The sequence below is a fragment of the Schistocerca piceifrons genome, chromosome 7, assembly GCF_021461385.2.
Source record: "Schistocerca piceifrons isolate TAMUIC-IGC-003096 chromosome 7, iqSchPice1.1, whole genome shotgun sequence".
In the NCBI taxonomy this organism is placed as follows: domain Eukaryota; kingdom Metazoa; phylum Arthropoda; class Insecta; order Orthoptera; family Acrididae; genus Schistocerca; species Schistocerca piceifrons.
Window position 1 is genome coordinate 13,911,346 of NC_060144.1, and position 24,800 is coordinate 13,936,145.

At 45.6% G+C, this 24,800-nt stretch overlaps 1 protein-coding gene across 1 annotated transcript in view; it reads right to left on the reverse strand.

Moving 5' to 3' along the window:
* Positions 1–11,276: 11,276 nt before the first annotated feature.
* The window catches only part of LOC124805281 (probable isocitrate dehydrogenase [NAD] subunit alpha, mitochondrial), a 49,506-nt gene continuing 35,982 nt past the window's right edge, over positions 11,277–24,800 (reverse strand). Inside the window, exon 6 of the mRNA XM_047265793.1 lies at positions 11,277–11,799. Coding sequence (XP_047121749.1) covers positions 11,563–11,799 — 237 coding nt within the window. The 3' untranslated portion in view covers positions 11,277–11,562. The remainder of the gene's footprint in view (positions 11,800–24,800) is intronic.

Below are 24,800 nucleotides of genomic sequence, written 5' to 3' on the forward strand. Positions count from 1 at the left end.
AATGAAAGTCATGTCGATGAACTTCGAACGAAGTTCCAAAAAACGGGAGTGGTAGACCGAACCGGGGGTGACCTCTTTAGGGAGCGAGCTGAGGTCAAGGTGAACGCGGACCTGAGCCTGGAGCCAAGGTGGCGTGCGGCTCTCGCCCACTCGAAAGGTTGCAGGGAGTGAAAAATTAAGGTGTTGAAGGAGGCGACGAAAGCGAACTCCAGGGGGTAGCAAGGCAGAGACATACAACCCGTATTGAAGGTCAAGAGAGTCGTCAAAAAAGGAACGATAAGACGGATGGTCGGGCATTGACAGTAGCCGACAGGCATACCGACAAAGCAGTATATCGCGCCGGTAGGTGAGTGGCAATTCGCCAGCGTCAGCATGAAGACTCTCTACAGGACTGGTATAAAATGCTCCGATCGCAAGTCGTAAACCCCGATGTTGTATGGAGTTGAGGCGGCGTAAGATGGATGGCCGTGCAGAGGAGTATACGAAGCTCCCATAATCCAGCTTGGAGCGGACGATCGACCGATATAGACGAAGTAGGACGGTTCGATCCGCTCCCCACGACAGACCACTGAGAACACGGAGGACATTTAAAGAACGGGTACAACGGGCGGCCAAATATGACACATGTGGAGACCAGCTAAGTTTCCTGTCAAATGTAAGGCCTAAAAATTTGGTTGTCTCCACGATTGGGAGGGCAACGGGACCGAGTCTTAAGGACGGTGGGAGAAACTCTTTGTATCGCCAGAAGTTAATACAGACCGTCTTCTCGGCAGAAAAACGGAAGCCATTGGCGACACTCCAGGAGTAAAGACGGTCAAGAGAACGCTGAAGACAGCGCTCCAGGACACGTGTACACTGCGCGCTGCAATAGATGGTAAAATCGTCCACGAAAAGGGAGCCTGATACATCAGCTGGGAGGCAATCCATTATTGGATTGATCGCGATGGCGAAGAGAGCGACGCTCAAAACTGAGCCCTGTGGCACCCCATTCTCCTGGCGAAAGGTGTCGGACAGGACAGAACCCACACGTACCCTGAACTGTCGATCCATTAAAAAGGAACGAATAAAAAGAGGGAGGCGACCGCGAAGGCCCCATGTATGCATGGTGCGGAGGATGCCCGCCTTCCAACAGGTGTCGTAAGCCTTCTCCAAATCAAAGAACACAGCCGCGGTCGGGCGCTTCCGCAAGAAGTTATTTATAATGAAGGTCGACAAGGTAACCAGATGGTCAACAGCAGAGCGGCGCCTACGAAATCCACATTGTACATTGGTAAGTAGGCGTCGAGACTCGAGCAGCCAAACCAATCGAGAGTTAACCATTCGCTCCATCACTTTACAGACACAGCTGGTAAGCGAGATAGGTCGATAACTGGAAGGCAAGTGCTTGTCCTTCCCCGGCTTAGGAATCGGGACAACAATAGACTCGCGCCAGCATGCGGGAACATGTCCCTCAATCCAGATGCGATTGTATGTACGAAGAAGAAAACCTTTACCCGCAGGAGAAAGGTTCTTCAGCATCTGAATATGAATAGAATCTGGCCCTGGAGCAGAGGACCGTGATCGGCCAAGTGCGTTTTCGAGTTCCCGCATGGTGAATGGGGCATTATAACTTTCACAATTCGAGGAGCGGAAGTTAAGTGGCCTAGCCTCCTCTGCCTGTTTGTGGGGGAGGAAGGCAGGGTGGTAATGAGCGGAGCTCGAAACCTCTGCGAAAAAGCGGCCGAAGGCATTGGAGACAGCCTCAGGGGCCACAAGGACGTCATTCGCGACCTTCAAGCCAGAAACTGGTGAGTGGACCTTAGTGCCAGATAGCCGGCGCAGGCTACCCCAGACAACAGAAGAAGGAGTAAAACTGTTGAAGGTGCTTGTGAAAGCAGCCCAGCTGGCTTTCTTGCTTTCTTTGATAATACGACGACACTGAGCACGTAATCGTTTATAATTGATACAATTCGCCACTGTAGGGTGGCGTTTAAAAGTGCGTAAAGCACGTCGACGAGCACGTAAAGCGTCTCTACATGCTGCGGTCCACCAGGGGACCGGTACGCGACGTGGAGAAGAAGGAGGGTGAGGGATGGAATATTCAGCAGCAGCGAGAATGACTTCCATGAGGTGTGCGACCTGACGATCGCAGCTTGTAAAGGTTTGATCCTGAAAGGTCGCCCTGGAAGAGAAGAGCCCCCAGTCTGCCTTGGAGATGGTCCAATTAGAGAAGCACGGAGAGGGGGTATGCTGCAGGAGATGGATAACACACGGGAAGTGGTCGCTCGAATATGTATCAGAAAGTGCATACCACTCAAACCGGCGTGCAAGTTGGGGAGTACATATAGAGAGGTCTAAATGGGAATAGGTGTGAGATGTGTCCGAAAGAAAAGTAGGGGCGCCAGTATTGAGGCAGACAAGATCGAGCTGGTTGAAGAGGTCTGCTAACAAGGAGCCCCTCGGGCAGGATGCTGGAGAGCCCCAAAGGGGATGGTGGGCATTGAAGTCTCCAGTTAACAAAAATGGTGCAGGTAGCTGAGCAATAAGTTGCATCACGTCTGCCCTGGTAACGGCAGATGACGATGGAGTGTAAACGGTACAAAAGGAAAACGTAAAAGTGGGGAGAGTAATGCGGATGGCAACTGCCTGCAGGCCGGTGTGCAACGTGATGGGATCGTAGTAAATATCATCCCGGACCAGCAACATAACCCCTCCATGAGCTGGGATACCTACCACAGGGGGTAGGTCAAAACGCACAGAGGTGTAGTGTGCCAAGGCAATTTGATCGCATGGGCGTAGCTTCGTTTCCTGGAGGGCTACGACAAGCGGACGGTGCAAGCGGAGCAGCAACTTCAAGTCCTCTCGGTTGGAGCGAATGCTGCGAATATTCCAGTGAATAAGTGCCATCGTAAGAAAAGAAAGATGAAAGAAGTGGTCACCTCGAAGGCCGCTTAGGGCCTGGCTTCGAGCGAGCACTGCCGCCGCTATCAGTAGGCGGACAGTCATCGTCCATTGGGTCTATAGGGTCATCGGCCATCTCGGGAGGATGGCCGGGAGGGGGAGCTTCCTCCGCCAGTGAACGGCCAGATGTACGGCGACCAGCGGTGCGGCCAGGCGAAACTGATGACGGCCTGGGGCGGCAGCCGCTGGGTGGCGCAAGAGAAGAAATGCGCCGTGGCGGGGAAGGAGAACTGTGCTTCCTATGCGCCTTTTTGGAAGGACGTGTAGTGGAAGTACCGGTCGAAGGCTGTGAGGTCGAGGTACGGAGGAAGTCTGCACGGGATGGTTCCTTCTTGAAGGCCCGTGCATCTGACTTCGGTGTCTTCGTCTTAGCAGAAGCTGAAGAAGGTGCTTGTGTCTGTGGGGTGATGGGAGGAAGAGGAGACGTCGACCGCGCGATCTTAGCACTGGCCGAACGGACGACCGTGGTGCTGAAGGTCAGATCGCATGTCTGGGTTGCTACCTCCCGGGTAGTCCGAGGAGAGGCGAGGACAGTACTGTACTTCCCCGCTGGGAGCAGCGTGGGCTTCCTACTAGCCAATAGCTTGCGAGCAGCCGAGGTGGACACTTTCTCTTTGACCCGAATTTCCTGGATACAGCGTTCTTCCTTATAGACAGGACAGTCGCGGGAGGATGCTGCATGGTCACCCTGACAGTTCACACAACGAGGAGACGGAGGTGGACAGTCACCCTCATGGGCATCCCTGCCATAGGTGACACATTTAGCCGCATTGGAACAAGACTGTCGAGTGTGATTGAAACGCTGACACTGGTAGCAGCGCGTAGGTGTCGGGATATAGGGACGAACAGAAATAACCTCGTAGCCCGCCTTGATGCGCGATGGCAGCTTAACACTATCGAAGGTCAAGAAAATTGTCCGGGTCGGTACAAGGTCATTGTTGACCTTTTTCATGACCCTATGGACAGCCGTCACGCCCTGCTCAGCGAGGAATGATTGAAGCTCCTCGTCAGTCAATCCGTCGAGGGAGCCAGTATAGACCACACCACGAGACGAATTCAAAGTTCGGTGGGCCTCCACCCGGACAGGGAACGTGTACAGGAGGGTGGCCCGAAGCAGTTTTTGTGCCTGAAAGGCATTCTCAGTTTCTAGTAATAAGGTGCCGTTACGCAACCTGGTACAGGATTTGACAGATCCGGCTATGGCATCTACGCCCTTCTGAATAACGAAAGGGTTGACAGAGGAAAAATCCTTTCCGTCCTCAGTTCGAGAAACTACGAGGAACTGTGGGGCAGGCGGTAGTACTTTTGTCACTGTTGGCTGGTCACGTTTCCGTTTTTGGGTCGAAGTCGAAAGAGATGGAGTAGAATCCATTGCGGAGGAATCCCCCATGATTGCCAGCGTCTCCGATGGCGCGCTCCTTCCTTGTGGGGACCCTCTCAGAGGGCACTCCCGCCTTAGGTGAATGTTTACACCTCAGGTCACACCTCCCGAGAAACAGACGGAGGGACCAATCGGCATGGTCAGAAGGTATCAGCTCAGGCAATCACCCCTCCCCGGGCCTGGCCTTTACCAGGGGGTACGCGCGTGCCTTACATGTCTACCCAGGGCGGGGACTTACGCGTTACCCCGTCACCGGCTACGCGTGCGAACGCGTGGGTCGGCCTTCAGGCACGCACAGGGAGGAAGGAAGAAGAGGAAAAAGAAGAGAGAGAGGGAGAAAGAGGACAGACTGTCTCAAACGCCGAGGCGGAGACCAGAGAAGGCAAGGAGAAGAAGGCAATGAGAAAGCAAGGGGAAGAAGGCAATAAGAAGGCAAGGAGAAGAAGGCAATAAGAAGGCAAGGAGAAGAAGGCAATGAGAAGGCAAGGAGAAAAAGGCAATGAGAAGGCAAGGAGAAAAAGGCAATGAGAAGGCAAGGAGAAGTCAAGGGAAAGAGTAAGGAAGACAGTGAGGTGGAGAAGAGCAAAGAAAGGAACCAACAAAAGGAAGGAACCAACAAAAGGAAGGAAGAAACGAGAAGTGAAAAAACCAAAAGGACCACGATGATAGGTCGTGGAACCGTCCGTCTCCGGACGCAGGCGCGAACTACCCCCGTGAGGGGGATGGACTCCTTTTAGTCGCCTCTTACGACAGGCAGGAATACCGCGGGCCTATTCTAATCCCCGGACCCGCAGGGGGATTAACCTTCCTATCCCTTTCAATTGAGATATCGAAAAATACAAAGGAAAAGAAGAACATCCGCTAGGTTTCTTCGAGATTCGAACCCGGCTTCTACAATTCCCAGCCAGTTACCTTGGCCATTGCACTGTCGGTGCTATCGGCGATATGCGTTTACCATGTGGGTACAGAATTGGCACTTCTAAAAGTATCTTTCCTCGATTTCTGGAAAAGTATGCATTTCCGGACCCCATACCTGATGATGAAAAATGTTCTATTTACAATTATCTATCAATCGCGCCAGTTTTGAGTCGATTGCTCGTTATAGCCTTTAGGGGTGATTTTCTCAAAATCGCGGGGGTGTTGACCCAAAATATCTTAGGTTGTACACAAGCGACTTGCCCAATTTGAGCCAAATTGGTTTGCCGTGTCTGAGGCCTTCGCCTTGTCAGTGCTGCTGGGAACTGTGAAATGTATAACATGAAGGAGCAACAGATTTGCATCAAATTCTGTTTAAAGATGAAGAAAACTGCAGCCAAAACCCACCACATTCTGACACAGGCATTTGATGAGAGTGCACTGAGTCAAGCAAGAAAATTTGAGTTACAAGTATTTCAAGGAAGGTCAAGAATGTGTGGAAGATGACAAACATTCTGGTTGACCATCAACATACACAACACTGGAAATTATCACTTAAGTGTGTGACGTTATTCACACAGACTGAAGGCAGACAAATCATGATGTTTGTAAGAGACTTGGGCTTTCATATAGTACATGTCAACAAATTGTAGTTGATGTACTGAACATGATACAAGCTGCAGTGAAGTTTTTTCCTCACCTTCTCAACATCAACCAATGAAACCTCAGGATTCAGGTGTGCACTGAGCTGCAACAAAGAGTTCAAAAGTGTCCAAAATTCTTAACCAGAGTAATAATAGGTGATGAATCTTGGCTCTACAGATATGACCTTGAAACAAAGCAGCAATCATCACAATGGAAAACATCTTCTCCAAGGCCTATAAAAGATTGACAAGTTTGCAGCAGCATGAAGTCAATTTCATTTTTCGCAACATCCAAGAAATAGTTCACAAGGAGTTTGTTCCACCTGGTCAGACTGTCAATGGGCAGTTTTGCTGCGAGGTTTTGAAGCGACTGAGGGAAAATGGTTGGCACAAATTCCCAGAGTTGTGGAAAATGAAAGACTGGTTGGTGCACCACGACAACGCAACCGCACACACCTCACTCGTAAAGGAGTTCCTGGCCAAAAACAACATGGCAACAGTCCTCCATCCTAACTACTCACCAGGCCTAGCTCATGCGACTACTACCTGTTCCCAAAGATGAAAATCGATGTTTTGACTCTATTAAAGACATTCACGTGGAATTGCAACAGTTCTTGAACACTCATCACCCTATGGACTTTCAGCAGGCTTCCGAAAATGGAAGCCATGCTGGGATCATTACATTCATGCCTGAGGTGACACTTTGAAGGTGACAGAGGACTTTAGGATGTAAGTATAATTTTCTGATTTTTACAATGAAAAGCTCGGATGTTTTGGGTAGCACCTCGTATAGTCTTATGTCCACACAGTAGTGTGTTTAAAACTACATTTAATTAAAGGGTGTAGTCACTTCTCACACTCAGGACCAAAATCTTATCAGTTCATAAATCTTTTACTACAATGAGGACCTCATTCACTGTAAGAAACTGCTTTGACGGGGACTACTATGTTGCACTGTAAACCTGCAGTTGATCTTCAGGAAGTATGTCTGCAGCTGTTTCAACTACACGTCGGCACACTTCTGGAGATGGCCTTTTTGACTGACAATAACCATCTGTAAGTATCTTTTGCAATGTTTTTGAAGTAAATAACAGTGGATTTCTTCACAGGTAGGCAATCACTGTATCTTCCACGTTTCTTCAACAATTTAGAATCTGCAGTCATGATATCAGGATGGTTTTCACTGTCTGGTCTATTAACTACTGAAGTGAAAATTGACATTTGCCTTGAGGTAGTTTAAAATTTTCTGCATGGTACCCGTTTCAGTGGCAGAAGGACGTAGTTTCTTTTTTCTACCTGCTTTGGACTGCCATGTGGGACCTTCATGCATTTGATGTGGAACTGGGCATCTCTTCCACCCATGTCAGAAACTGGTCCAATTTGATGTATTACTGAGCACCCTAGTTGATTTTTTAATTCTCAAAAAGGTTCAGCAGTCTCTCTCAGCCAAAGCTTATGTGAACGATACACTAGGTACCGTCAATTAATTGGCTGGGAGCTTGTTTTCTTGAGCCAGAAATTCTGGTATGACAGCTGACCCATAAAAAAAAAAGTTGGTTTTGAAATAAACATCCAGCTGAGCAGATCAAGTTTCTTTTCTGCTGCAACTAGTCACCACCTCTTAGCCTCCACAGCACAAATTTTTTGCTGAAGTAGGTTTTTCAAAATGGTTCACCAATCTTTACAACTCTTTTGCCATCCAAAACAGCAGCCATCCCACCCTTGCATCTTTGGTTCCCGTTTGCTAGTTGCCCGCTAGGTTGCAAAGCACACCTAATATATAGCAGGTCATTGTGCGATAACTATGTCTACATGGCCACAACAGCCAGAGGCAGTGACCACATGTGTGCAAGTTGTGTTTGTGAGGTTTCCTATCTCTGAAGAAGGAATTTGCCCAAAAGCTTAAGCGTTTCGCAGTCTTTTTGTTGTGTTTGCATGGTTCAACACCATCCGTACATAGTTAGTAGTACTCTATCTTTTTCATAATGTTGTTATTGCATCATGGGCTTTCCATTGTTTGATTTCACCACTGATAGTGGAAGTTATTACAGAGGATCATTCTATTTATAGCAGTTTGGTGCATTATACCATACCAGATTCACAATGGTCTGCAATTTGATATGCAACTTATAATGTATCAGTAGACATGCGGCAGCACATACTGCTTAACATATTCCAAAATGCTGCGCATAAAAATGGAATTCTTTCAAGGCACATACCTTGGGTTCTATTGATGATGGTAAGGTGGGATCAAGTGTTTTGGGTAGCACTTGGGCTACAACCCGTTTGTATAGCTGACAGAGGGACTGTCCCATTGTCACTATCCTATAGTACAGAGTCAAAGTATGGATAATACACACATCCTCCTGCTTAGGCAATTTGATTCTTTTTGCATCTGATGTGGTCTACAGTGGGCCTTAGGATACTTGGAGGCATCATTGGTTTATGAGGCTTTCCTTAGAAAACCTACAAGCTGCCAATTCCAAGACAGGTGAGCACCCTAGTTTCCACGATATAGTCCGAAGATCCCGATCTCTAACGACCTTGAAAATTTTACTAATTTCTTTATCCATTTCCAAGATATATATGTTAAAGTTACACTACTCGTACACTGCCTGCATTATTATCAGATGGATTCTGGGAACCTGATGTAATACTGAAGGTCATAAAAAATGTTAGTGCACCTAAGAATTGGCTTCAGGTGTAAGTTAGTTCTGTGTTTTTTCAATTTCACGTAAGTAAACTATCAAAACTTTACTTACCCATAAAGTTCTTTTCATGTAAGTGACTTGCCTTGCTGCAGCAGGGAAAATAAGGGAACTAGTGGAAAAATGCTATCTGAGCACAAAAAAGACAAATATGCTCCAGTTTAAAAGACTGACTGAAAATTGGGATACCAGCTGCCTCATACTAATGTCCTTGGCTCCTTTAAAATCTTTCCCAAAAATTTTGGCATGTAAATATACTTTGACTTTTTTATGAGAGGAGAGGAGACAACGTGGTCATTAAAGACAGAGCGCAAGCTCGGGTGAGGGAAGGATGGGGAAGGAAATCGGCCGTGCCCTTTCAAAGGAACCATCCCGGCATGTGCCTGAAGCGATTTAGGGAAATCACGGAAAACCTAAATCAGGATGGCCGGAGACGGAGGAGACACGAAAGTAATAAATACTGGAAGATAGTAGACAGTGGTTATGGTACAAAAAGAATGAAGAACAATGACAGTCTGAGAAAATGAGGACAAAGTGGCAGTGGAACACAGCAGACAGTGACAGGAAAGTGGAGTGTGGAGAGGAATAAAAAGGAGAAAGTGGAAGTGAGTGAGGGCCAGTGATAATGAGAGTCTATGACAATGACAGGGAGAGAGAGAGAGAGAGAGAGAGAGAGAGAGAGAGAGAGAGAGAGCAGCAGCAGCTGTGGGAAGGAATAAGTTTGACAGTTGCAGTAAGAGAGAGTAAAAAGGGAGACAGTGACAGTGAGACAAGACAGTAGTAATATTAGTAGGACAGAATAAAGGAGCCTGTGGCTGTGAGAGAGGAGACAGTGACAGACAAAGAGATAATGACCTTGAACTGGGCTGAATGAGAATTGACAAGTGGGAGTGGATGCATATGAGCAACTTCCATTGACACACTAGTGGGTGTGAGCAGTTTACAGTAATGGGAGTGTAAGGTAGGTTGCACATTAAAAGGAGCACAAATGTTTGTGCATGCCAAAATTTTTGGGAAGTTTTTCAAAGGTGCTGAGGAAGCAGAATGAGGCAGCTGGTACCAAACATTTCAGTCAGAGTCTTATGTAAACAGGAACATACATTCTTTGTACTCTGATAGGAGCATTTTTCTGCTGGTAATGTGACAATTGCTCAAAAGAGCGTGTCATTTAGTTGCATTATACAGTGTGTCCCAGTTCTGTTAGGACTGTGGCTATGAAAAATAGAAGTCACAGATTATGCTCACAAAATCATGTATTTATTGAAAAGTCTCCCCCTGAAATGGTTACTGTAGTCCCTTTCTTGCAGTTGCATTCAGTACCACAGTACAATTTTCTTAGATGTTCATAATTGCAACATAACTGTTCTTTCATTGCCAGCTTCACAGTGATATATATTGATAAAATTCTCTTGTAGATTGGCTATATCTGTAAGTAAAACGAAAGTAATGGAAGTATATTAACATGAGCAACAAAAGTGCTAAACAATAAGATAATAGGTAAGTCAATTTGTTAAAACAGCTCAGAACAGATGTCACTCACCATATAGCAGAGACGCTGAGTTGCAGAAAGTTAGCTTTCAGCCAAAAAGGCCTTTGTCAAAATTACACTCACTCTCTCTCTCTCTCTCTCTCTCTCTATCTATCTCTCTCTCTCTCTCTCTCTCTCTCTCTCTCTCTGGCTGCTGGAGCCAGCTGCCAGAGACTGGAATCATGTATTTGTGAGAGTTGCATTTACATGTGCGTGCTGGTGTGTGTGTGTGTGTGTGTGTGTGTGTGTGTGTGTGTGTGTGTGTGTGTGTCTCCCCTATGTTTTGCAAAAGCCTTGTTGGCTGCAAGCTAACTTTCTGACAGTCTTTTTGTTGTGCCTTTCTGTGACTCAGCTACTCCACTATATGGTGAGTAGCAACTATCCTTTTCATTATATTGTTAAATTCCATCCTGGATTTTCCATTGTTGAATCAGGACAGATGGCAATACACAAAACTAATTCAATGTGATCAAAAAATAAACATACATCACAAATGATTGTATAAGGAGATACCTTGGTAGAACTACAAGGAAAGAAAGAACACAGATTGGATATTATAATAGCTAGGCCTGCTCTCATGTACAGCAGTGGAGGTCCCTTTTTGGATTAACATTAAGAGAGATTGCAAAGTGAAGACAAGACAGCAAGTAGACTCGAAAACAGCACCTGCCATGGCAGGCACGTTACGTTTTAACCAAACTGGATGGCAGTACATGGGATAACCAATTAAAGAGATGGAGGAAACAGTCCTGTTAAATGCCTTTGGTTTCAGAAGTGGGCTACACACACTCCCTTGAAATACAGAAGAAGAAGAAGACCTACTGGCACCACCATGAAGCTTAGTACTTTTAACAGAGAAAGACAAAAAAAAAGTCCGAATGGCACAAACAATGCCTAACTCTCAAAGCTGTGAAATAACCTCTAAAAACCACACCACCACAAATGCTGCAGGAACAAAAGACACTGTCCTTTGTGTACATTAAAAGTACACAATGGTATCTGAAAATTATGCTGCTCCTTCTCGTTGAAGATTAGCGTATGCTAAAAACAGACACCGTCAAAAGAATGATTAGACAGACACATTTAGCATCACATCTGACAATTAGCAACTCTTCATTTTTAGTACAGAGTTTACTACCAGAAAAGTAAAAAGGTAACTATTTAAAAAATAATAATATTTATTCACACAAGTCTGGGCTTTATTCAACATAGTTTGTCTTCAATGCCATCACTGTGGCACAGGACATGACTAACAGTTTTTGGCATTAATGTCTTACAATTATAAAAGACAGACTAGTAATTAAATAAATAACACTTGAGAATTTGCAGTTTCCTACAACAATAAATAAATATTACTAAACTGTTCATTTACAATTCAAACTCTTTACAAACTATCAACAATATAGTTGATTAACAAGTGGGTTTTATTGTCTTGGTTAACATTTTCTAATGTGAAGCTTCAATTTTGCGACAGATTTCATTAGTAAATTCCGAGCACTTTGCTGGACCGCCCAAATCCCCTGTGCGGTACTTTTCTTCTTTGATAGTATCAAAGCAAGCTTGCTCTATTCGTGCTGCATAGTCATTGAGTTCCATGTAGCGTAACATCATAACAGCAGAAAGCAGGAGTGCAGTAGGATTGGCTTTGTCTTGTCCTGCTATGTCTGGAGCAGTACCGTGCACCTACAAGACAAACATTTTCATAAATATCTGAATTTTACAAACAACTTGTGAAAACCATGCACATAATTTTCAAATAAATTTATGAGTGAAGTTCTCTTTCAAACACTCTCCATTCAATGAAAAATACAGGAAAAAGTTGATATCACTTTTCGAAAGACATGGTCACAAAGCCTTGTGAAATTTAAGAAAAATACGAATTTGGTGATCAGAAATTGTCAGTAAATGCTCACAGATGGAACGGGTGACTGGAAGAAAATGGCATGCAGCACAAGCACTGAGATTAGTATGAAGGGAAAGGTTAAACCAATGTAATTTAATCACACCTATGAATATCATCATCATCAGCAGCAGCAGCAGCAGCAGCAGAAGAAGAAGAAGAAGAAGAAGTGGTTATGGTCAGTAATTTTCATATCATAAGGAGGAGATAAATTACTACTTAAAATTCAATAACATAGATTAATCAGTAAGCGTTGGATTTGACTTCTAGTACCAAATACATTAAGATATTCTTCCCCACAGAGACAACTCCATGAAGATTGTATACCCACTTAAATGGATAATGTCCACATACTGATGTATGGCTGACCTCAATTCAACATGGTTATCTACTGCAGAAATGCCATGTTACCTAAAAGCAAATATTCGATTCTAAAGAAAGTTACTACCAAGATCCTCTCATATACTCCCTCTTCTCCTAATAAAGTCTATTCTTTTAAGCAAGATATTTCCCTCAGGCTTCTTAACGGGTTAATTTGTACCCAGTACTTCTAGCAGTACATATGAACATGACAGGGAGCCAAACTCTCACTGTTCACTGCCAAGGTCATATCACCACAGGCAGGTGACCCTATTTGATAATTACACTTATGGAAAATCTGAAAAGTATAGACTGCCACTCGTCACACAGAGGAGGCACTGAGTGACTGATGGGCACATTGAAAAGAAGAGGTGTGGGGGACAAGGAATGTGTGTGTGTGTGTGTGTGTGTGTGTGTGTGTGTGTGTGTGTGTGTGTGGGGGGGGGGGGGGGGGGGGGAGAGAGAGAGAGAGAGAGAGAGAGAGAGAGAGAGAGAGGGTAAGGGGGGGGGCTGGAAATGGGGGAGAGAGAGAGAGAGAGAGAGAGGGTAAGGGGGGGGGCTGGAAATGGGGGAGATTTTAGTGATGCCTGTGGTGGGAACGGGCTTTGGGCTTCATGCAGCATCAATAGGCTGTGCTGGGGGAGGTGAGGAGCAGCAAAGGCGAGAGGAGAATACAGAGAAGGGGAAAGGACTACGCACATTTGCTGGAGGGACGAACAGCTTGTGTAAGGGTGGAGTCGAATTGTAACACGGAAAGGATACAGAGTGGAGCAGGATAGGTGGACTAAAGGGACTAGCAAAGGATGAGAGGCTCAGGGGAAAGGGGGTGGGGGTGGGAGAATCCCGGTTGTGAAGCAGTCTCCATCAAGCAATGATGGATAGATGGATGGATTAACGGAGTTAAAGGAACCAAATTATGAGGTCTTTGGTCCTTTAATCTTTCCAATTCATTTTTGGACTATGTTCAATATTACCCGTTTCTGCTATGACATTTCCATTACTGTGCTTTCCGTTCACATCATTGTTGCAATTCACTAGGTGCAGGGCAGCACTAATCACGTAGACAACTCAAAGCATGTTGCATTCACATGTTTCTAGTAGGATAATGGCTGGTACAAAAACGTGTTACGTTGTCATGATACTGCCATGTGGCTTCTTGAAGACACTGAAGACATAGGGGAATTTGCTGATGAAAGTGACCTAGAAGATACTTCCACTGTGTGCAGTGAATCAAAATCTACTGATGGACAGTGATGAACTGAGAACCTGTAGCAAATACATGGAAAGTTTATTGCAATAATGATGGTGATCTCATTAGGTATTCTTGTTCTGTCATACAATAGGGTTTCACCATTTCTCATAGTATCTGACCAAAATCTAAACTTGAATATTTACAATTCCTCTTCACTGACGGTTTTATTAGTGAAACTGTGAATGCTACGAATATTCTAAGGAACAGATACAGATAGTTACTCCACTTTCAAAACACTTAATGCGGCACTTGTGGAGGGATGTTTAATTAGAAGACTTGAACATGGCCTTGAATTTGAAGGTAGAATTAGTTAATTTTACAGACTGGCAAGAACAAACTCCATTTTTCAAGCATGTTTTTCTCATCTCTATTCTTTTCTCAAATATTTTGGATACTGCATTCAGTTCCACTTGTCACAGCTCAGGGATGTCAATGTACGAGAGAGCGAGGTGAAGGACATTGGTTAATATATTTACAGTGAATACAAAGAACTTTATGTACCAAAATGAAATGTGGCTCTGGACGAGAGCACAGTAGGATTCAAAGTAAGAATTCAATTCAAATGCTACACTCTAAAAGAAGCCTTAAAAGTGAGGTTTACAAGTTTTCTGTCTGTGTCATTCAGAAAATGTGTGTGTTTTTTCTCGCATCCCATTTTATAAAAAGACAACTACAGAGACTCTCACGGATGAAAATGGGAAAGCAAAGCATCCGCTTTGGTGTCATCCACTAGCACCAGAGTTAGCATGTCTGCAAGTTTAAGGTTTCACTGTAGGCGGCCAAATCGGAAAGTCCAGTAGGAAATGGCCCATGGAGAGACAGACACCACACTGACAGTGGGTTGGATCTTCGCATTGGAGGATGTGGCCTTGGGTCAGCCAAGAGTGGCCAATGAGAAGCCAACAGAGGACAGCTGATTCACTGCAAGATGCATGAAGTGAAGACTGCCACACAGCCAAGAGTCTCCTTTATGGTTTGCAGTTTATTTCGAGCAACCAGGGCACAACAATCCATGTTTCAGGCCTCCAACAATTGTCTGTGTAGAGTCAACCAATGGTCCAATTCCAGTACCCTAATTCCAAAGTCGGCTCCTGGTAGCGAACTTTGCCAACTGGTCAGCGTATTTCTCCCCAAGATCCCAATGTGATAAGGAGTCCATACAGAGACAACCAACCAAGCATCCGGAATGGTGAAGGTCATCCAAGAGATAGTGGGTCATTAAAACCAATGGGTGTCTAGGGGGTCTTGGATAGCACTGGTTGACAGTCTGAAGAGTACTTAAGGAGTCAATGCTAATTAAGAATGACTCAACAGTACAAAAATGAAGGTGGCTGAGGGATTGAGCAACACCAGCCAATTCTGCAGTGAATATACTGCATCTGTCTGGCAGGGAGCGTAGTTCACTGCATCTTGCATGTGTGTAGAGAAAACCAGTTCGTCCATCAACAGAGCCTTCAGTGCATACCACTTCTGAGCCCAGGAATGCATCATGGACGTTCAGGCACAGGCTGCACAAAAACCCGTAAGGTTTACTAGTCTTTCAGTGTACAGGTGAGGTCGAGGCCAATCTGGGGGTGGGGTAAACACCGTAGGGGTCATCTGTCTGCAGACTACAATCATACCTTCAGATCATGACCACTGTTGTTGGAGGCAGATCTCCCTACAAGTAAAAAAGGATGTGGTAGTTTGGATGCTCAGGAGACCAGTGAATGTGTATGCACAGATGAAAAATAGTTATCACCTGATCTGTAGGGGAGGGACACCAGCCTCCGCAAGTGTAGACTGTTCTGAGCTGGTCTGAAAGACACCTGCCAGCCACAAAAGTGTAGAGGGGACTGTACCACAGCTGGTGTTATTGTGACAGCAAAGAGAATGACCAGCATTTTTGTTTAAGTTGGAGAAGATAGAGAAGCCATGTCATGTGGGTGTCAAACACCAACCCCAGGAAACGATAAGGCTCCACTAGAATGAGCATATGTCGTCTAGGTAGAGTTCTTGTTAGGGATGGGCAGTACAACAATGACAGAGGTGCATGACATGTCTAGGCGGCAGAAAACCAGAAGCAATGAGTGAGAGCCTGGGACTGCCCCTTTTATATGGCATCCTGCAGTCAGTGTTCAGCAACACACACACACACACACACACACACACACACACACTAGAAGAGCACTAGTAAAAGCAAAACTAGTCAGCATTCAGGGAGACTGTACAGCTGCAGCTAGATCATTGATAGTCACTTTAACAAGAGGCACATTCATCCAATACAAAGCCCTGTGGGTACCCATTCTGCTGTATATTATGGGCATTACTGTGGGAAGCACCAACTCAAACCCAGAAAGTACAGTAGGACAAGAAGTTGCAGACAAAAATCAAGAACTGTCCCCAGAGACCCCACTCACAGAAGGTAACGAGGATCAGACACCATGTGCTGTCATAAGCCATATGCAAGCTGAAGAAGATAGTGATCAGATGTTGACATCGAGCAAAATCTGACTGAATAGAGACTCTAGGCAGATCAGATTACCAGCAGCAGAATGGCCTTAGTGAAAACCACCCTGGGACATGTACTAAAACAGCCATGAGCTCACCCATGCATTCGAGCAATTTGCAGAGAACATTAGTGAGGCCAATAGGGTGATAGCTGTCATTTCCAGGGGGTGTTTATCTGGGATGACCAAGTCTTCTCACTACTGAGATGGAAACTCGCCCTCTCTCCTGATATGGTGGAAAATTATTGGCAACCATATGATGTTGGCAATCCACTGATAAGGGTTTTGAATATTTGGCTCTGGATGCAGTCTGGCCCTGGAGCTGTGCCAGTGCAAAGGGCTGGGCCTCTGAGGGATTCCCACTCACCGAATGGAGCATTATAAGGTAGCAGGTGACACATAGTAAACAGTAAATGATGTCCCTCTACCCACTTTTTGATAACACAAAATGCATGCTGATAATCCTCTGATGCAGAAGCTGGAGCATAGTGAAAAGCAAAATGTTCGGCAACCGTTTCCAGATCAATGTAAACATAAGCTTTTACAGAGATACCCGGTACAAGTGCAGGGTACTGGTGTCTGTAGAGGCTTTGTGTCTGCCTCGAAACCTGCAATGGAATGGTATGTGGTCCAATAGCAGCAACATATCACTCCCAGCATTCTTGTTTCTGTCGTTTTATATGTTGTGGGACCAGGCATGGAGCTGTTTAAAGGCAATAGTCGAAAGCTAACTCCAGGTGGCAGCAGAAAAGAGGGACATGCCCAATACCGGCAGTCAAAGGAGTCATCGGAAAAGGAGGCACAGTATGGGTGGCAAGGCACGTGTATCTGCTGAGAAGAGCATCAAGCCAGTATGACAGCAGTAATTCATCAGCTTCTGCATACAGACACTCAACCAGGCTAGCGGAAAGGCGCCAGTGACCAAACAGATTCTACGATGGTGGATTGTATTTAGACAGCATAAAATGGACAGACGTGCTGATGCGTAAATGAACCCCCCCCCCCCCCCCCCCCTCATCTAGTTTCGAACAGACAAGAGGTTGGTACAAACGAAGGAGAGTGGTCCGATATGCTACCCAGGAGGTACCATTGAGGATACGCAGGAGACTGAGGGACTGGGTGCACTGGGAAGCCAGGTAAGACACATGGGAGAGTCAAGAAAGTGCTCAATCAAGCATGAGCCCCGGGAATTTTGTAGTTTCAGCGAACAGAAGAGCAACAAGCTCAAGATGTAAAGATGGAGGAAGAAACCGAATGTGCAGCCAGAAATTCATACAAGGGGTTTTGTCAGTGGAAAATTAAGCCACTGTCGATGATCCACAAGTGAAGACAATCGAAAAGTCGCTGGAGACACTGCTCAAGGAGACAAGTCTGCGGGGAACTGCAATAGATAGCAAAATTGTCAATGAAAAGGGAGTGGGAGATACCCGGCAGGAGACAGACCATAATAGGGTTAATGGCTATAGCAAAGAGGACGACACTCAGGATGGAGCCCTGAGGTACCCCGTTTTCCTGGATAAAGGTGTCCGACACGGAAGAACCCACCTTACCTTAAAAACTCTGTCTTAAAAATTCCTGAAGGAAGCAGGGCAGGTGACATCAGACATGTAGAAGGTATGGAGAATACAAGTCCTCCAGCATGTGTCGCAGACTTTTCCCAAATCAAGAAACACGTCCACAGTCCGGTATTAAGAAAAAAGTTCATGACATGGGTTGACGAGACGGTCAACCACATTGTGCAGTGGTTGGTAAATTGCGAGACTGGAGCCAGCATACCAGCCGGGCACGTATCATACATCAATCCTCTAAATCCTCGTACAAACGAAAAAATGGCTGACATCGAAATAAGTGTCCAAGGAACAGAAAAGCAACTGGAATCACTCAACAGAGGAAAGTCCACTGGACCTGACGGGATACCAATTCGATTCTACACTGAGTACGCGAAAGAACTTGCCTCCCTTCTAACAGCCGCATACGGCAAGTCTCTAGAGGAACGGAAGGTTCCAAATGATTGGAAAAGAGCACAGGTAGTCCCAGTCTTCAAGAAGGGTCATCGAGCAGATGCGCAAAACTGTAGACCTATATCTCTGATGTCGATCTGTTGTAGAATTTTAGAACACGTTTTTTGCTCGCGCGTCATGTCGTTTTTGGAAGCCCAGAATCTACTCTGTAGGAGTCAACATGGATTCCGGAAACAGCGATCGTGTGAGACCCAACTCGCTTTATTTGTTCATGAGACCCAGAAAATATTAGATACAGGCTCCCAGGTAGATGCTATTTTCCTTGACTTCCGGAAGGCGTTCGATACAGTTCCACACTGTCGCCTGATAAGAGCCTACGGAATATCAGACCAGCTGTGTGGCTGGACTGAAGAGTTTTTAGCAAACAGAACACAGCATGTTGTTATCAATGGAGAGACGTCTACAGACGTAAAAGTAACCTCTGGCGTGCCACAGGGGAGTGTTATGGGACCATTGCTTTTCACAATATATATAAATGATCTAGTAGATAGTGTCGGAAGTTCCATGCGGCTTTTCGCAGATAATGCTGCAGTATACGGAGAAGTTGCAGCATTATAAAATTGTAGCGAAATGCAGGAAGATCTGCAGCAGATAGGCACTTGGCGCAGGGAGTGGCAACTGACCCTTAACATAGACAAATGTAATGTATTGTGAATACATAGAAAGAAGGATCCTTTATTGTATGATTATATGATATCGGAACAAACACTGGTAGCAGTTACTTCTGTAAAATATCTGGGAGTATGCGTACGGAACGATTTGAAGTGGAATGATCAAAATCAATTGTTGGTAAAGCGGGTGCCAGGTTGAGATTCATTGGGAGAGTCCTTAGGAAATGTAGTCCATCAACAAAGGAGGTGGCTTACAAAACACTCATTCAACCTATACTTGAGTATTGCTCATCAGTGTGGGATCCGTACCAGATCAGGTTGACGGAGCAGATGGAGAAGATCCAAAGGAGAGCGACGCGTTTCGTCACAGGGTTATTTGGTAAGCGTGATAGCGTTACAGAGATGTTTAGCAAACTCAAGTGGCAGACTCTGCAAGAGAGGCGCTCTGCATCGCGGTGTAGCTTGCTGTCCAGGTTTCGAGAGGGTGCATTTCTGGATGAGGTATCTAATATATTGCTTCCCCCTACTTATACCTCCCGAGGAGATCATGAATGTAAAATTAGAGAGATTCGAGCGTGCACGGAGGCTTTCCGACAGTCATTCTTCCCGCGAACCATACGCGGCGAACAGAAAAGGGAGGTTATGACAGTGGCACGTAAAGTGCCCTCCACCATACACCATTGGGTGGCTTGCGGAGTATAAATGTAGATGTAGATACATTCTGGAGAAAGTGCTTGCCTGCAAGACAAAGATGTTGCAACATCTGTATGAGGTGGAAGATAGGGATGAAGTGAGCACATGATCTAGATCCCTCATAGTACAGGCAGCATTGTAACATTCAATATTCTGAAAGGAGAAGGGTATTACCCAAGCTGCCTCCAGTCATTTCCTATGGAGGAAGGTAGGGTGATAGCGGGTGGAGCTCGAAATCTCCACAAAATAGGGGCCTAAGTTGTTGGAGATAGCAATGGAGTCCACAATAACATCATCTGCTATGGTCAAGGCTGGAAACTGGAGAATGGACCTCGGTCCCAGAGAGCCATCGAACGTTGGCCCACACAACAGAAGTAGTGGAACTGTCAAAAGAACTAATAAATGAAATCCAGCTAGCTTCTTTGGTATCCTAAAGAATGCAAAAACACTGTGCACACAATTGTTTATACCAAATCCAGTTCGTCATTGTAGGACGACGGTTAAACCTGCGGAGAGCAGTTCTCCACACATGAACTGCGTAGTGGCACGCTTCAGTCCACCAAGGGACTGGGACAAGATGCACTAAAATGAAGTGCGAGGTATGGAACATACTGCGGTGGTAATGATAATGTTTGCAAGGCATTCTACCTGGTCATCACAACTGGGGAAATGTTCATCGAAGGTTGCAAGGGAAGAGTAAAGCCTCCAGTTGGCCTGAAAAAACTGCCAGTTGGGTTTACGTGTAGATGGGGTAGGAGTCAGCAATCTGACAGCACATGGGAAAGGGTCGCTTGAGTACGTGCCACAGAAGACGGAACATTCTAAGTGATGGGCAAGCTGGGCAGTGCAGAACAAGAGATCAAAATGGGAATAGGTGTATCCTGAGTCTAAAAGGAACATGGTGCTCCAGTGTTAAGGCAGATGAGGTTGAGCTGACTGAGGTCAGCCAAGATGATACCTATTGGACAGGTTCTAGAAAAGCCCAAAGGGGATGGTGTGCATTAAAGTCACCATGCAACCAGAAAAAAAGGGGGGCGGGGGGTGAGGGAGTTGCCCAATAAGATGGAGGAAAGTCTGCTCTGGTGACACTGAATGACAAAGGGAGGTAAGTGTTGCAAAGAGAAAAGGTGAAATGAAGAAGGATAATGCAGACTGCAATGTCAGGGGTGTGGGCTGGTCATCAGGAGTGCACTGGGAGGAAGAAGGGAAAGAGGAACCTCAAATGCCGAAGTGGAGGAAGGTTAGGCGAAAGAGAGAAGAGGAGGAAGAGGATAGATTTGCAGCATGGAAAAGGAAAAGGTGCTGCAAGGCTGGAGCTCCATGGTAGCCAAGCCCCAACTCACCAAAGAATGGTGAGGCCCCTGAGGGGACCCCACTAAGGGTTGTGGGCATTCAAGTCACCCTGTACTTAGAAAGATGGAGGCAGTTGAGAAAATAGTGCAGACAATGCATTCTGGGACACTTCAGAGATGTCTTGACAAGAACAGCCTCCAAATAACAATTCAGTGGCATGTGTTTGCTGTAGAGTCCAGAACATATGTGCAAACACCGCCCAGTGCTCTTTCATAGTCAGTGCAATTTTTAAAATAGCCCAGACAGCTGCAGAGGACAGGAGTCTGCACTGCTGGGAAATAAGTTTCCCGAAGGGCAATGCAAGAAACAGGGGACATGCATAAAAGATGCCACAGCTCAGTCAAGTGGGAAAAAAACCACTACAGTTCCTCTGGAGGATTGTGCTATTAGTATCCTCCTGGGGTGTGAAGGGACCAAGAAGGCAGGCCATGCCTCAGGGCCACCTGCTGACAATTTTGAAGATACACCCATCAACAAACTTTTTCACCAAATCAAGGTGCGTTGGGAGGTCAAGGACAATAGGGGCTGCCAGGAACACTGCCTTGGATACAGCATACATCTGGCAGCATGGAGACTACCAGAATCCACCTCTTTTTGGAGTACAACTATTTGTTTTTATACAATTTAGACTTCTGTGAGGGCTTATCTGCCTGAGATTCTGGGACAGAGGTGGAACACTAATTCCTATGACCTGCAAACTGCTGCACCTTCAGCCATTGGCTGGCATCCTATTGCATGTCAGCAGAGTCCTGGCAACAGAGTGATCTGGTAAGGTGTGCTGGAGGATGGAGCTGCTTCTCTGGCTGAGTGTTTGGGACTGACATCCCCAGTGGATAGGGAATCAACATTTCCAAAAAGAGGAGTGGGGGAAACAGTAGGAGGAGGACACATACCACCAAGGGATCTGCTCGAACAGAGCAGCCCTGATGGCCCAACACAGAAGAGACAGTGGGCGATGGCACAATCATTAAAGATTATGACGTCGTCATAGCAGTAGCATATGTAATCATCACAAGTGTATGATGCAGGCGGTTGTATTCCTTCTTGGCCTCTTGATATATGAGGTGTTGAAGGGTCTTGTATTCCTGGATTTTCTTTTCTCATCTGAAAATGGTGCAGTCTGGTGAACAGGGGTAATGGTGCTCCCTGCAGCTGACAAAGATGGGGGAGGGCACAAGGAATGTTGGTATGCAACCAACTGCCACAATCCCTACAGATGGAGTTGGCATTGCAACACAAAGAGGTGTCCAAATCACATGTGTTTGTGGCAAAGCATGGGAGGAGGAATATACGGCTTGACATCACAGTGACATACCATCACCTTGGCCTCTTCGGGCACAGGACATCTCCAAGACAAAGATGAAACCTTCAGTATCCATTCTGTTACCTATCTAGACACGACAGACAAAATGCTCATCTCATAGCTCCACGTTAGCATGCAACTTGTCCTCAGTCTGTAAAAGGAGGTCTCTGTGGCAAATGATATCCTGTACCATATTCATGACTTCCCGAGGGTTTATATTGACAAACGTCACCCAGTTTGTCAGAGATGAGCAGCCCCCATGACTGAACAGGTGAGGCCATTATAAGCAGAACAGAGATACTTTTCATTTTCTAAATCACTGCCACTTCTCCAAACCTGTCCTCGAGGTATTCATCGAAGAATGATGGTTTTGTAGTAAAAACAATCTCCATCTGTCCTACAACAAACCAAGTACTGTGAGGAGTATTTTTTTGCCTTGCCTGAGAGTCTTATGTTTCTCTCATTACTTAGCCAGGGAAGGGGACTTTTGGGGTAGTATCTCACCACATTGTAATCTCCTCATCATAATACATCAGCTTTAGAAGAGACTGGGGCTATGCGGCCACCAGCAGAAGAAAATTTAATTCTGCTTCACAGCAAATCTTCCACATGGTATCACCCACTCAGAACAGGGGCTCCCTCCATAGGTGCCACCCAGTGACAACAATGGTTACCTGGCCCACACCCCAGCCATGTGGGTACATGCTCCTTGGCTTGCCTGGTGAGTTTCCACCTGAGGCACGAACAGTGCAATCACAGTACTCAACAACCAGACTTACTTCCCCACCCCACCCACAATGACAGAATGGCTACTGTGCTAGGTTTTGGGTATAGTACCGTTGCAAGGAAGAAGGGTGCAAAGAAAGAAACATACAAAATGTGGAATGTACGCCATGCTGAGTGACTTTCCCTGCATGATCTACACTTCTGTAAAATTTAGAAAAGTAGCAAGTCAAACCCAACAAAAGCTGTAGAAGGCCAGAAGGTCAAAAAACAAGTGTCCAAAACACAAACCAGATACAAGCACAATCGGCATCAAGAAGACCATCCAAAGAAAAGGCAGAGAGGGGAAAAAATAGGAGAAAGATAGATTTGCAGCACAGAAAGGGCTGGGGTCCCACAGTGGCCAAGCATGTACTCACAAAAGAGATGTGAGCTCCATGGAGGGCACATGGGCAGCACAGTCAGCAGCTGGGTGATCCAGCTGTCTCTGTCACTATTCGGCAATGGTCATTCTTCTGTACAGATAGCTTGACAGTTGTCATGCCCACAAAGAAAGTGGCTCAGTGGTTGCAGCATAGTTGGTAGGTCACATGGCTGGCTGCTTTCACAGGCCTTTTGATGATTATGGCGAGACTGTAGTAGGCGGTGTTGGGAGGATATAAGGGACAAATTTGCACCTACGTCTACTGTTGGGACAATGGGCAAGGAGCAGGCATGGAGTAGGGGCAGACAAGGATAATCCATATTCTATCATTTTTCAGCAGTGTGAACATTATATTATTAATTCTTATACTGATATTTCAGCTGACAATTTTTCAGCCATTCTCAAGGCAAATCACTTGCAAGATTTTAAAAGTACTTTACACTGTTGAGTAAACATGCATATGTCAGAGATAACACTGTTGGTCACAAGCGCGTCAGTCATAGATAAAACTTAATGCATTATCCTTGTTTTGTTTCACTCTTAGACACACAATTTGGAAAGGCAATCGAAAGCATGAGGGTAGAGGTGAAAAGGATGTGGTGGTGGTGGTGAGGATATTTCTCATTCCAGGGCATAATGAGAGAGTCTACACCCTGGCAGAGAATATGTTGCTGTTATAGTTCTGGATGGTACTGAGTCACAAAGGGCATTCTTTTCTGGCTGGACAGTGGATATTTGGGGGCTGGTAGGTGACCGGGAAGGACAGGTGTGAGATATCTGTTTCTGGACTAAGTATAGAGCATAATCTTGGGTGTGAAGGCCACCGAGCCTCTTAGCCATATTCGGAGGACTGCTCATCACTATAAATGTGACAACATTGAGTGGTTAGGCTGTACAGAAAGAAATCTACGGTGCAGATTGTGTAGCAGCTATCGAAGTGGAGGTTTTATTGGTGGTAAGTTTGATGTGGACAAAAGTACTGATACAGACATTCTTGAAGAGGAGGTTGACATCAAAGAAGGTGGCTTGTTGGGTTGATGAAGACAAAATGAAATGAATGGTGGATATACTGTTCAAGGTCTGGAGGTTTGTGGATAAGGTATCCTCATATTCAGTCCAGATCATGAAGATTCCATCAACAAATCTTAACCAGGTGTGGGGTTTGGAATTCTGGGTGGTTAAGTATGGATTTCTTTTGACAGCCCATGAACAGATTGGCACAGGATGGTGTCATGCTTCCTACTCACTTCACCTGGCCCTCCTCAGCCCACAAGCCCCCTTCCTAGATGTCAAGCTCCATCTCAAAGATGGCTGTATCAGTACCTCCATTCATATCAAACATACTAACCAACAACAATACCTTCAATCAACCCACTGCCATTCATTCCACACCACAAAGTATCTTCCATACAGCCTAGCAATATATTGTGGTCCCATCTGTAGTGACGAGTAGTCATCCTCCAAATATGCAAAGAGTGTCACTGAGGACTTTACATAATAATTACTTCCCCCACATTGCCCAGAAACATTTCCAGTCAGCTACACTCACTCACTA